The 13,489-nt window shown below is 33.5% G+C and overlaps 1 protein-coding gene and 1 long non-coding RNA gene across 4 annotated transcripts; both read left to right on the forward strand.

The window, feature by feature from the left end:
- The first annotated feature begins 600 nt into the window (after positions 1 to 600).
- LOC105631079 (ATP-dependent RNA helicase) lies at positions 601 to 5,171 on the forward strand. Of its 2 annotated transcripts, none has more exons than XM_089725319.1 (2): positions 601 to 1,048; positions 1,614 to 1,923. In XM_089725319.1, the coding sequence occupies exon 1, from the start codon at positions 742 to 744 to the stop codon at positions 1,009 to 1,011; it is 270 nt and encodes an 89-aa protein (XP_089581445.1). In that variant the 5' UTR covers positions 601 to 741; the 3' UTR covers positions 1,012 to 1,048; positions 1,614 to 1,923. The 2 variants fall into 2 exon arrangements, with proteins under 2 accessions (XP_089581445.1, XP_020533818.1); XM_020678159.3 differs by lacking the exon at positions 1,614 to 1,923 and adding an exon at positions 4,943 to 5,171 and having other exon boundaries at positions 604 to 1,048.
- Positions 5,172 to 7,321: 2,150 nt separating this feature from the next.
- On the forward strand, positions 7,322 to 9,895 carry LOC149494329 (uncharacterized). 2 transcript variants are annotated; one of them, XR_016322283.1, is made up of 3 exons: positions 7,322 to 7,420; positions 9,086 to 9,155; positions 9,419 to 9,895. It is a non-coding gene; the product is annotated as an uncharacterized LOC149494329 (long non-coding RNA). The 2 variants fall into 2 exon arrangements; XR_016322284.1 differs by having other exon boundaries at positions 9,428 to 9,895.
- The last annotated feature ends 3,594 nt before the right edge of the window (positions 9,896 to 13,489 follow it).

The raw sequence follows: 13,489 nt of genomic DNA on the forward strand, positions 1-13,489 counted from the left end.
GAGTGTAGTATATTGTAGAGAGAGTAAGTAGAGAGTGTAGTATATTGTAGAGAGAGTAAGTAGAGAGAGTTGAGATTTTTTTGTAATGAATTTGTAAATAAAATGAGGTATTTATAATAAATCCAAAAATTCATTTTTCCAAAAATACCCTTAAAACTAGCCGTTATATAGCCGTTTATGGCTGTTGGGAGGGGTAATTAAGACATTTCACAACAAATTAAAAAAAAAAAACTGCAAAAATCTGACAGTTACAACGGCTAGAACCGCCGGTTCGAACCGGCGGTTCTAACCGGCCGGAGAACCGGCTGTTCCAGTCCGGTTCTGACCGGTTCTCTGGAACCGCCGATTCTGGTTCCTCATTTGCTGGAACCGGAATCGAACCGAATTTTTTCGGTTCCTGTTCCGGTTCGTTTCGGTTCCAGTTCACACCGGTTCCGGTTATGGTTTCGGACCGGTTCGAACCGACGGTTCCGGTTCCCCGAACCGTATTATGGCCATGCCTACTATCTAATTCCGGTTGACCCGAACAATGTACAGCCCCAGACTCACTGTCGGTCCCACAGTTAAAAGGTGCATGATTGTAAAAGCCCGTCGAATTCACTCAACCAGATCTCTCCCACATATAATTAATTTCCGCCACTCTCTCTGCCTGTCAGCGAAAATCAGAGAGGTTAGGGTTTGTAGCTCCATTTCCTCAATTTTCCAATACTCAAAATCCCAATCTAAAACATCAAAAGACAAATGGCGCTAAGGAGATTCTACAGCGAGATTAGGGGTTTGAAAGTGAAGGAGGTGCCTGACTACGTGAAACCAAAGCTATCGATCGACTATGCGAAGAAATCGGTGCAGAAAGCTTTGGACAATTATCACGCAAAGTACATCGAGACAGACTCCATCGACCCTCTCTACCATGTCTGCTTCGGCGGCTTGATCTTATCCTACCTTATTGCTCTTCCGGAGGAACGTCGCCATCTCGAGCACCAACAGCACGCCAAGGAGCATGGCCACTGATTCATTGATTGATCGATTCTTCGATCTCTCAATGCAGGTATTCCTCATTTCTTTTATGTAATGATTCTATTGCTGGCTTTTGTTTGTTTCATTCGGGATTTTTGACGTGCTGTAATTAATTAGGGTTGTTCTTTTCGGGAAAATTGTTGATTATTTTTCCGATTCTAATGTATTCAGCAATTTGATTGGTGGGTTTGTTTGCGAGAATGTGAAATTTAATTGGTTAACAATGTAAAGTTTTTGGTAGGAGAAAGTAGATTGACTATATTGGAATTTTGTTTTTCTAAATGATCGTGGGTAAAAAATGCAGTTTTGATCTTCGTTTCATTTGATTCTTTCTGATGATTATTTGATGGGATTTGGTCAAGTAGTCATGGAATATGATGGATTGAAGAGTTTAATATTATTACATTTACTGAATTAATTGGTCAATTTTCTTTGTTTGGATGCCTTAATTAGGCTGAAAATTTTTTGGTGTTAGTAGTTAATCAATATATGCATTTAATTTACATTCTTATAACTTCATCAATTTGTTTTGATTTGAGTAATTTGTTTGTCAATTTTATTTTAATCTTTTATTTGGTTGGGGGTTTGACGGACAGAGTTGGAAGGATGGGATCTCTGAGAAATCTTCTTCATGCTCTGTGACACGCCCTTTTCCCTTGATAGCTCAAAACTTTTTTCTTGTTCATTGTTGTGACCAGTGAATATTGTATGCAAAGTATGTCCAAGACGCGTTAATGAGGTTTTCTAATCTGTGAAAATGTTCTATGGTTGTATTGACATATTTTGTTTGTTCCAACTGGGAGATTGACTGGGCAGATTTTTAGCATTTATTAGTTTCTAACTTGGTATTCCTTGTAGAGATGAATCAATAACTGTGATATTTTCAATTGTGAAGATGTCTGTATATGTTTTTGTCCTTTTCTTATTTTTCGCTATCAGCTATTGTTTGTGAATCTGTGGTATTGACATTTAGTCTGAATGAATTTTAATGTTTGTTGATCCAGTTAATGGATATTATTTTGTGTGTAAAATGATAGCAAATTGTATTCTAAATCAAAATAAATGAATAAAAAATAAAAAGTATATTATATTCTATTTGTCAATTGCACTGGTTTTAGAATAGAGTTATTAGTTATTACTGAAGGAAGAATGCCATGATGTAAATACTGCAATAAGAATGATCTAACTGTGGATGCCTAAAATCTGGTCCATGTGGGCCATACCATGCAACCTTTGTTGAAAACGGTAGCTAAATCTCAACAGATACTTGCAATCTCTTTGAGCAGTACACATGAGGCTTTCAAAGTGAAGTTAATCAGATAACTGAGAAAAAGAAAATGAAGAATGATGTGAAAGTATCTAGGAGATAGACAGTGAATACATGTTTGGGCAATTATGTGCATTGATTTTATTGTTTACATTTTTGAATTTTGATTTTGCTATTCCATGGTTTCTGTCTGAGTAATAGTGTAATACTTGTTGGATATCTATGATATTGTGAGGAATAAATATGTTTGTCCTTTATTGCTTGTCTCTCGTTTCAGATTGTCGCAGATATCCCATTGTTGAAGCTTTTGTTACTTAGTTTTCCTAAGTTGGAGAATTTTATCACCTTTTCGCAAGTTCCTTCTAAATACTTGTGTTTTGGTTCGTTTTGCAAGTTAAATTCTAAAGGTAGAATAATTGAACCACTGAATGAATTTGGGCAAGGCATCAAGTGCACCTCAGGTGTAAGGGGCAGCCTCTGGTGCCTCAAACACTTGGGCGACTATAATATCAATTCTCCTCTTTTTTTTTTTTTTTTTTTTTTTTTTTTTTTTTTTTTTTTCCTTTTTCCTTTTGTGTCTCATGTCACTCAGGCGTGCACCTGTGCTGAGTGCTTTTCACATAGTCTTCAGGACCCCAATTGTACCTTAATGCGCCTTGTGCCTTCTCTAACCATGGGGCAAGGTGGAAGGGTTTATTTGATGTTTCTCTTTTTGTTTTTGCTAAGAAACTGCATGTACTTTAATGAACTATTTGTAACTGGTCTTATGTGCATTTTTGTAAGTATATCTCCCAAATGTCAAAAATTCCTTGAAATATGATACCCAGACATCATGTTTTGAATAAAGAGATTCCGAAACTTAAATTGGAATCTGTGAACCAATTCCCACGTTGCCACCTTATAGGAATTTGCTTTCCGTGCTTTGTGCTGGAAGGAATTGGATGTGAATAGTTGTGGTCCATCTAGTGGTGAAACTAGAAAATACCTTGCTGGCAATTTCTGTTTAGTCTTTTCACATGCTCTTTATGTTGGAATTAGTTGTGGAGAACAATGACTCTTGTTTGTGATCCTTATTTTGCTTGTTAAAAATTAGAAGATTTGTGGTTTCTTGTAATAAGCTTTATCGTTTCAAATGGAAAGAGTACATCCGTGTGTTTATAAACATATGTGTTGTTAGATGTGTCACCCACATTACTACTTACCATTGTCACTCTTTATCTTCTGTCAAGTTAATACAGCATAGTGGGACCTCTTTTTTCTTTGTTTTTTTTTTTTTTTTTTTTTGCCTCAATTTATTGTGAATTGTCTCTTTATGAAGTTCTTTCTACGTTTAATTTTTTGTTCTTGTTTATTTATTAGATTTCCATGTTTTGTTAATATGCAAGGCATATTGCTGTCAGTATCATTTTTTTGGTGAATTGGAATTTGAAAAGGAAAAAAAATTTTTAGTCCTCAAGGTTTGGCCTAATTCAATACTTCATCCATCCATTTTCAAGAACTGATTCAATAGTCCCTCACATTTCAGTCTGTGAAACTGATAGGTGCTTCCCTCTATTTTTGTTGATTTTACCATTTATTTGGTGTGAAAAGACAACAATGCCCTTTCTTTCACTCTCCATTCTCCATTTTTCAGTTTCATCATAATCTTTATCTTCAAAACTCCATCATACCATTCTTTTTTTAAAATAATTGTGTTTTTGTGACAACCTATTTCTTTTTTTTGATATCAAAAATAAAAGTAAATATGTTTTAATAATAGAACATTCTTTAATCAACAATTGAAATACAAAAACCGAAATACTGAGTCCCTCTATCTATATATTTCTGAAAAAGAATTATTCCCTCATATTAGCTGCTGGATCTTCTAAAGGCCCAAGGATTTTCATTAAAGAATTGTCCTAAGGAAGGTACTCGTTATGGATGTTAATGAAATATCGCTACAGGTTTGGATGTTTTGCCACTTGAGTCTGCTTGATTTCTATTTTGGTTTCAATGTAAAGACATGTTATGCTGGTGGTTATGGTGTTGTTTAATGGCTGTGGTGACTAATGGAATTGAGTGGAGAATGGAAATGGTGGTAGAAATTGGAGATTTGAGCAAGGAACATGGTTGTATTTGTCTTTATCTTGGTTTCTCTCACTTCTGACCTGTGTTCCTTATTTGACTTAACATTAAAAAGCCAAAAGGATGTTTTTGTTTGATGGATTGAAATTTTAGGGACTATTAAATTAGTTCTTGAAAATGGAAGGACGAAGTAGTGAATTAGGCCAAACCTTAGGGATTAAGAAATTCTTTCCCCTATAAAAGATAGGAGCAAGGTGTCGGGTTGCATTCTGAACTACACCAAGACTGTGAGCTAAATACTCAGCTAATCTTATCACAGTCATCCATGAATATCAATTTGCAAAACTTAGACGTTTACGAGATGCAACTACATTACCCAACTTATAAATTTTTTTGGTTTTCTTTTTTATTTTTTTTTAACCAGGCTTACACTTTGTTTCCTTGCTAAATGTGTGTGTGTGTGTGTGTGTGTGCGCGCGCGTGCTGTGTATATTTCATATTTGTGTCAATGAGATGCAACTGCATTGCTTGTATTTCTGTTTGAATCCCCTATATATTTCAAGAGATTGATAAGTTTTTGTGATCTCTTGGCAGGATTCGGTAAACCTCATGGGAGTTTATTCACAACCATTGATTTGCTTGATGTTTCATTTTGTGTTTCTGGATATTCTAGGCAGGAAGATACTGTCCTTTCAATGGATAATAGCATAAAGCGAGGAAATAAAATACACTTGCTCATGAGTATCGAGCTTGATTACTTTTCTGTCTTGATGTTGATATATTGCATATGGCCACATTGGTAAAAAATTTCCTTTTTGTTCTATTTGTTTGTCAAGCGCCCATAACTATTTTGTTTGCACTAAATTTATTTTTAGTCTCTATTTTAGGCAGGGCACTTTCTATGTGGAATTCTACATGAATTTACATAATATCTCAATATCATGGATGATATGGACGTACATCTACAAATTATCTAAAATTAATTGAATTAAGAGTTGCGGCTGTTGCCCTCCACGCCAGTTAACCTGTTTGGCTGGAGGTTTTTTCAAGATAAGTTTGATAGCCATTGGCTATTTATCATGAAAGAGTGCGTTTTCAGATGTGTTTTAGAATGCCCAACCACAGAAACGGGCGGAGCTGCAAATGGTCGAAGGATTGTTCAGCCATCCTTTAAATGAATGTCGTAGATAAAATCCATGGAACGTGGAATTCATGGATTGTGAAATCAATAGAATTTTGGATTCCATTATTCAGCTGGAAAAATATAACCTATGGATTTAAAAGATATTTTGAACAAAATTAGTTGATTTAAATTACATTATCAATGAGAAACAATGGGATTGAGAGTAGTTTATATTTAAGGTGGGTTTTCTTACTCCTCTAAACGGATAGAATTGAGGTTATGATGGAATCTATCCATATTATGGATTGTGATTTAGTTTTTCACCAAATGAGGAAATTTTGATAAATTTATGAAATTATAAATTTCATTTTGATAATTCCAAGAAAGCGGTGAATTGCATTTTTCCTTGTTATTGCGTGGATAGAAAATGTTCAGCCAACTCGAATATTCCTCTTAAGAGGAAGATGCAGCCGCAGCTGCAGCGTCAGCTCAAAATCCTCACATTTCGTCTATTTTTTTATTTGTTGTTTAGTTTAAAAAATAATTTTATAATTTAAATTATGATAAATAATTTTACTAAATTATTTTAATTTTGATAATTTTTTTATTAATCTTTATAAAATGAAAATGATAGATAATTTTTAAAAAGAAAAATTTGAAAATGATATATAAAAGTGTTGCCAGACACTTTTTTTACCCCCAGTTTTTTAGATGTAGTAGTGTTAGAACCTAAGCCTGAGTGATGGACAGATCAATATTAAATGATGAAATAATCTTTCATATATCATTCAAAAATAATAAAATTATATAATAAAATGATAAATTGTATCTCATTGAAATATGCTGAAAAGTTGGAATGCTAAGATATGTAATAGTAAAAGCCATATTATGACCTATATCAACAAATGCATTTTTAATAGTGGTAATAATTTTGAGAAATTAACTAATTATATTGAAATAAGAAATTAAGTATATGTTTATGATTTATTATAAATGATTGTTTATTTATTTGAAATATTAATGTGTTACTTATTTAGTGTAGTGTGTCTAAAGCATGTGGATATCCTATTTTTTTAAAAATTATCGTATTCTATACATTCTTGTATCTTGAGTATCGTATTTGTGCAACTTAACTCTTGGTATATGAGACTACTCCATACACTAAGTTAATCAACCAATATTTTCTTTATTATCAATAAAAAATAAAGTGTTTTTTTAATTTATTTTTGTGTCATTGAAATAAGAAATTAATTTTTTATTTTATGTTTATAATTTATCATAAATGATTGTTTATTTATTTGAAATATTAATGTATTACTTATTTAGTGTAGTGTATTCTAAGCATGTGAGTGTTCTACTTTTTTAAAAAATTATTAAATTCTGTATATTCCCATATCTCATGTCCTGTGTCCGTGTAACTTAGCTCTTGATATATGAGACTACTCCATACACCAAGCTAATTAACCAAAGTTTTTTCTTATTACCAATGAAAAATGGAGTGTTTCTTTTCAAATTTGTTTTTATGTCGTTGAAATAAGAAATTAAGTATTTTTTATATTCATGATTTATTATAAATGATTGTTTATTTATTTGAAATATTATTATATTACTTATTTAGTGTTCTGTGTCCTAAGCATGTGGATGTCCTACTTTTTAAAAAATTGTCTTATCCAGCACATACAAATTTATATTTTTTTATTGTTTATATATTATTTATTTAATAGTAATATATTTTTTATTCGCGCTTTTTTAAGCGTTTGGATTACTTATTAATTGTTTTGTAAGAAGAAATAAATTTATATTAATATATTAAATGCTAGCAACTTCACCTGCCACAGTCCTCCCCAGCTTCGACCAAGCTAACGCCGACAAAACAGGGTTTTAGGCGTTAGAACTACTCACGGTCATTTTAACCGGAAAATTTCGATTTTCAGCTCATTTGCAGCTAGGTAAGCTATATTCTGACTCTTTTTAGGTTGAATTCATAAGTTTCTAATTTTAGTTGAAGGGATTAAAGTATAGATTGAGTTAATGTATAGATTGAAACCCTTAGCTATTGATTCTGCATATTGACTTGGAGGATTTTGTTAAAAATTATTATTATTAGGAACTATGAATTGAGTTTTAGTTAAGTTAAGAAGGTTATATATTATATATGTTAAACACTTGAATTTTGATCTTTACTATCTAATTGGCCTATAAATTGAGTTATTGTATATAAAGAAGTAGATTATTTGCTTAAATTGCAATTTTTATAAAGAAATCAAGGAATTCTTAATTATGGCAGGAATCAACGTAGCTATTTTTATGGGTTATATTATTTTAAGAAGGAATGCTATTAGTCAAAAATAATTAGGTTGGGAAATGAATTGATTATCATGTAGAACTTGAGTTTTGGTGAAGAAACTTGAAGTTTAGTGTCGTGGTAGCAACCATATTGTTCATTTTAATTCGTTTGGTGATGATGAGATTAGAAACGGTATATTAAAATGATTTCCTTGTTGATTAATGAATTTGCTAGACTGTGGGCTATGAATTTAAGCTAGAATTTAGAATTTCTAGGAAATGACAGCTGTTAGGAAATTGATTCTTATAAATTTTGACTAACCAAAACTAAGAATGAGTGTTTTAATTTTCTTTAAGATGATATGAACTAAGTCTATATTGGTGGTAGGAATAAGTTTTCCATAATTGTTGTTAATATAAGGTTCTAGTGATCAAGATGAAATTAAAATGAGAATTCTCTTGAAATGACAGCAACTATTTCTAACTATTCCTTTAAATTATTGCTTGGTACAATACATATTAGGTTGTAAGTTCAGTCTTTGCAAGGGATTGGTTATTTGATGTGTAATCTATGATTTTAGTATAGAAGAACTCTAAATTTTAGTGTATTAGCAGTAATGACGTTGAGATCTTGTGTTGTTTAGAAGGACAAATATATATAAGCAAGTGTATTTTCAAGTTTCTGTGTTGGTTGATATATAAATAATTATTTACAATCGATAGACGATTAAAATGTGTTTTTAAGCTATGATCATGTTTTTGAGGATGATGATTCGTAGGTCATTAAATTGAATTACGAGATCTTAGTTAATAATCAAGGAACTAAAAGAGTTTATGAATTGTAGTTGTATATGATTATTAAAGGTATATATTTGGAATAAGAGTTATTATGAAAGCTAACTAACTTAATGGTATAAGATTTGTTTATATATGCATGTATAAATGATTTTATTTATTCGGTAATATTGACATGAAGCAAGAATGTTTAATAATGGTTACACTTGGGACAAGTTGAAAGTTATTTTAATTTATAAATTATGGTTGAATGGTAATGTTGCTATTGAAGGAGGATCGGTGTTCGATTCGATTGATTGTCTGATAGATAGGCTATGTGTATTGATTGACACATACATAATAATATTGTGATATTTAAAGAGGTAGATAGTCCTATTTTTTAGGGGAGGTGTTGTCAAAATTTCGGTATAATTTAGGTTAGTTATAGCAGTTAGATATGTAGATAAACTTACTAGATTAATTGGTTAAATTCTCTATTTAAATATTTTCTTTATTTAATTTAGTCATTTCCTTTGTATCTATGTTTTATCTAGATTGTCCGAGTTCGTCTATCGCTCCTATCAGTCAAAATCCAAACTAGCGGTTATTCTCTTCTCTATCATCGTGAGTAATAATAAATAGTGCATACCATCATTTGCATGCATATATTATTTACTTTATACAGAATATATGAATGATAATTTAGCATTTATTTTTATATTATTACGTTATTATTAATATATGATTATATTTAAATACATTTATTTACATCTTAATTATATCCTTTTATGTTTGCATATTATTTATTGATTTAGTGCATTATACCGAGTGAATTGTGTTATTATTTGTGTTGTGATATTATTGTGCTTTGTTTGTGTGGAATTGAGATGAAGTAGGTCACTACGGATTTGTGAGGGCGGTCTATAAAACCGTGGGCCATGTATGGGGAGATCGGCGTCCCCATGAGCATCTAATGATGTGGATGATAAGGAAAAACCACATGGTGACCTTTTGTCGGTAATGGAAAAGAAAAGAGTATGGAAAAAAAATAAGAGGGCTGGTCAAGTGAGCGTCAGACTAGTTGGCCATGTGTAGGGGATCGGCTCCCTGGTGTACACGTTTGAGAGGGCGGGCCATGTGTAAGGACGACTCGTTGGGGGTTTCAGTGATGCCATTGACCAATTTTCACTTGTTTAATTATTTGAAGATGTAATTACTTATGGGTGCTGATGTTTGCCGTATGCTTACTTGACTGGTTGTGTATTTATTTTAGTATTTTAAGAAGCATTTCACGTGAATATCTGTGTTATGTATTATTTATTATTATTCAGTGAATTGTAAAACTCACTTATTTTTATGTAATCTTTCCAAGAGGTAGACTCTCTATCGTTCCAATTAAGCTCTACATCTTTCACCGCAGAGCTATAAAAGAAATTTCTAGTTCTTATTATTATTATTATTATTATTATTATTATTATTATTATTTAATTTATGTAGTATTGTGTATAAGAATATATTCATATCTATTTATTATTGAGCTCCGCAGTTAGGGATTTTTATATCACTGTTATCCTATAAAAATTATAAGTGTGCTAATCGACGAATTTTATGGGTTTTTTAAATGTCCAATTCAGTATATGTATGAACCAGTTAGCTCATATTTTGAATATTGTGAACACACACACACACAACTATGATTTATGTGGGATGTTGGAATCGGACTATAATGTAATATGATTTTATGACTTAAACATAAAATAACGTGGGTGAGGACGTGTGGTTTTTTCAAAAGATTGGATTTGAAAATAACCAAATCGAACGGGCTCGATTGATTTTATTTATTAAAATGGTTTTCTTTCATTAAGCCCGTTTAATCCTCAAAAAATGTTATATTACTTTGGTAAGGGTTTTATTTTGGAGTCGCCACTCTTATTAGGGAAAAATTTTTAAATTAGTCGATTCTTTAGAATCGCATAATTCGGTTTTAAACCAGAGGTGAATTTGGCAGTTGGGTACGAAATGGGAAGGTATTAGGTATTCATTTTGCCCGGTTAAATTAGCCTCCTTGTTGTCTACTAATTCATAATAATTAATAATGAAATTAACTTTTAATTGAGATGTAAAACAATTTTAATATAATTTTTAGAAGACTGTCATTCACACAGTATTGTAAGCATAATAAACATGAAACATAAAAGCCAACATAAAGGAGGGAGGAGACAAGAGTTACAAAACCATCCTAATAATACAATTTACTCTTACCCCTCTAAATTTTTCAAACCAAATTTAATATTACAAACAAGCAATAATAGGAGTCCTTATGGACCCTTGACATTGAGCTTAACACAATGAATAAAACATTAATCCAAACATAAAGAATGATAACCACAAAATAATAACAATCATTCTTAGAAGCACAAAGCATATATTCAATCAATAATGACAAATGATGAATGATAATGTTAGGATGTTCTACGCTTAGGTTAGAGGGTTAGATTAACAAAAGACTAAAGAAAATTAAAGTGCGTAAAAATAAAGGATTGAAATTTAAGGTGCCGGAATTTAAAGAACAGTAATTAAATGTCATGAATTTAAATGGTTATATGAGATCTAAACTCATGATCTTGATGTTCATCTTTGAAAGGTGAGCAAATACATCAATCATTATTCTCAATCTCATTTTTATTGTTTATTCAATCTATATGCGACTTAGTACGCATCTTGAACCGTTTAAGGTCAGAGCTTGGTCACTGAGTCTTCGAATCGGGCCATTTATTGGATTTTTATACATTTAAAGCCTCTGAATTGAAAAGGTCTTGCACCACAGGGGCTATGGAGTGTGCTTCTTGCGTATAGCGCATGCCACACGTAGTGGCGCAGGGCCTTTCTTGCATCAGGAAGGCTTTTGGGCTTAATGGAGCAAAAATAAGGGAATCTCACGCCACATGCCTGTGGCGCACGCCACACGTAGTGGCTGGCGCCACTAGCCCGGGTTGTGCGCCATAAATGCATAAAATCCTCTTAATGGTTGATCCTAGGTTTCCCTCACAACCAAACCCAGAATAGGTGTTTAAAACACTAAAAAAGAAAGGGAAAAGGCGGAGAAAGAGGTTTAAGGTTTTCAGAAACTAAATTTTGGAGATTCCTTTAAAGATTAGATGAAAATGGATGAGCAAACCCAACTCTTTGGTTCTTGATCCAATAATCCGAGATTGAGGATTAAAATTGTGTTTTTTTTAGGATTCTTTGATTGATCTTTGGGGTTTTTATGATTGAATAAATGAAATCTCAACTTAAGATCAAAGGGTAACACTTGCTGCGTTTGACCTTTTTGTTTGAGTTTTGAAAAAGCAATAGTTTCCCCTCTAATCCAAAAAATCCTCCCCTACAGCTCAACCCCCAATGTCTATTTGTAGACATTTAAGGGTGGGGTGGCCCCATTTAGGGTTAACGTGGCAAAAATGCCACTGTTGGGCCCTGCAACGGGACCCGGCCCACTTTTAAAAATCGGACCAGATGGCACGCGAAATGAGACGATGCACCGAAAAGTTTATCGGACGGGCTCGATGTGCTTCCCAGGCCTAGTTTTGTCGTGAAATGCCCAATGACTCGAAAAAGTAAAAATGGTTAAGCACATAGATAATTTCAGTCGCTGATCATTGGTCTGAGAACTAGGGCGATTGGGCATCCCTATCTGAATTTATGTGAAAAACGGTGTATCATCACTGAATCTTTTAAGAGCAAAATTTAAGCGTTTACAGTTTACGCCCACTTTGATAATATTTTGCTTTTCAACAAAAATCTCATCAAAGTGTAAAGTAGATGCGTAAGTAAGAAAATACTTACCTGATTTGCGTGGCGCGCACGACTTTGATAGATGAAGTGCACTATTTTGGTAGCTTTATTAATATGGATTACCATTATGGCATTTGATAGGCGATCAAATTGTGCCATGGTGATTGTCTATCTTGCGTCAATTGGCTGCTTTAATTTGAGAATGTTCTACTTCGGGAGGTTGCCCTTCGGACGGTGCCCAGGGGGACTTTGAAAACCTGCCTCAGAGGACTTACGACGCCCCACACGGGACATCTTAGGTGTGCCACTGGGGACGGCTTGGGTGCGCCATTCGGGACGGCTTAGTTCTAGAATGTTCCGCTTGGAGAGGTACCTACAGAAACAATTCTAGCAACATAGGGGAAGAGGCACTTTGGCCTGTTATAGTTAGAAATTTCTGTGATTAGGATCAGAAAAGCGTGCTCGTGTGATACATGATAAAAATGTGTAAATTTGCGTGAGTTCATGTGAATTGTGCCGTGGCATGCAAAAGGAGAAGGCTTACCTGTGGCCAGCAGTGTGTTGCCCCTATCGAATCGGCTAGCCATTGACGGGTTGCCAATTAAGTACGAGAGCTGGTCACGGTTCATGGACCTTTAAATCTAACCAGGCTCGAAGGCTTGAATTGGGCCCATAAGCCCATTAACTCTTATAAAAGGTGAAAGCGACATTTTGTTATGACTTTCAACCTTTCTTGTTCCTTTTTCTTTTCAAATTTTCTCTCTTCTCTCTTTTCCACTCTTTTGCAAACCGAACTCATGGCTCTTGAAAATGTTATGACTGGCTTCCTGGTGATGCAGTGATCGACCTTGTGACTCGCCTTGTGAACCAAGGGATGAAGTTATGGGAGTTCGTACCAGATGCGGGTACTTCAATCAGTTTGCAGTACGATTTGTTTGGTCACCTGTGTTGGGGGTACAATAGAGGTATTCCGAAACCTTTTCTTTGTTTTTCGTGCATTATTAGGACTAGAAACATGCAAATATTAGATTAGAAGTCAAAAATTAAGTACAATTTTACCTGATTTTGGCGTTTTGAGCGTTTTGGGCATGTGAGGGCCGCTGTGGCTTGCGCCACTTTGAATGGCATTTGGTTGGACTGCAGGCCTGTGGCGTGCTCCAAAG

This window comes from Jatropha curcas, chromosome 8, assembly GCF_041381405.1.
Source record: "Jatropha curcas cultivar XTBG-Jc1 chromosome 8, XTBG_Jcur_1.0, whole genome shotgun sequence".
Lineage (NCBI taxonomy): Eukaryota > Viridiplantae > Streptophyta > Magnoliopsida > Malpighiales > Euphorbiaceae > Jatropha > Jatropha curcas.

Bases quoted from the DNA above. Each gene is read 5' to 3' on its own strand.
- LOC105631079 (XM_089725319.1), top strand. From the start codon at position 742: ATGGCGCTAAGGAGATTCTACAGCGAGATTAGGGGTTTGAAAGTGAAG.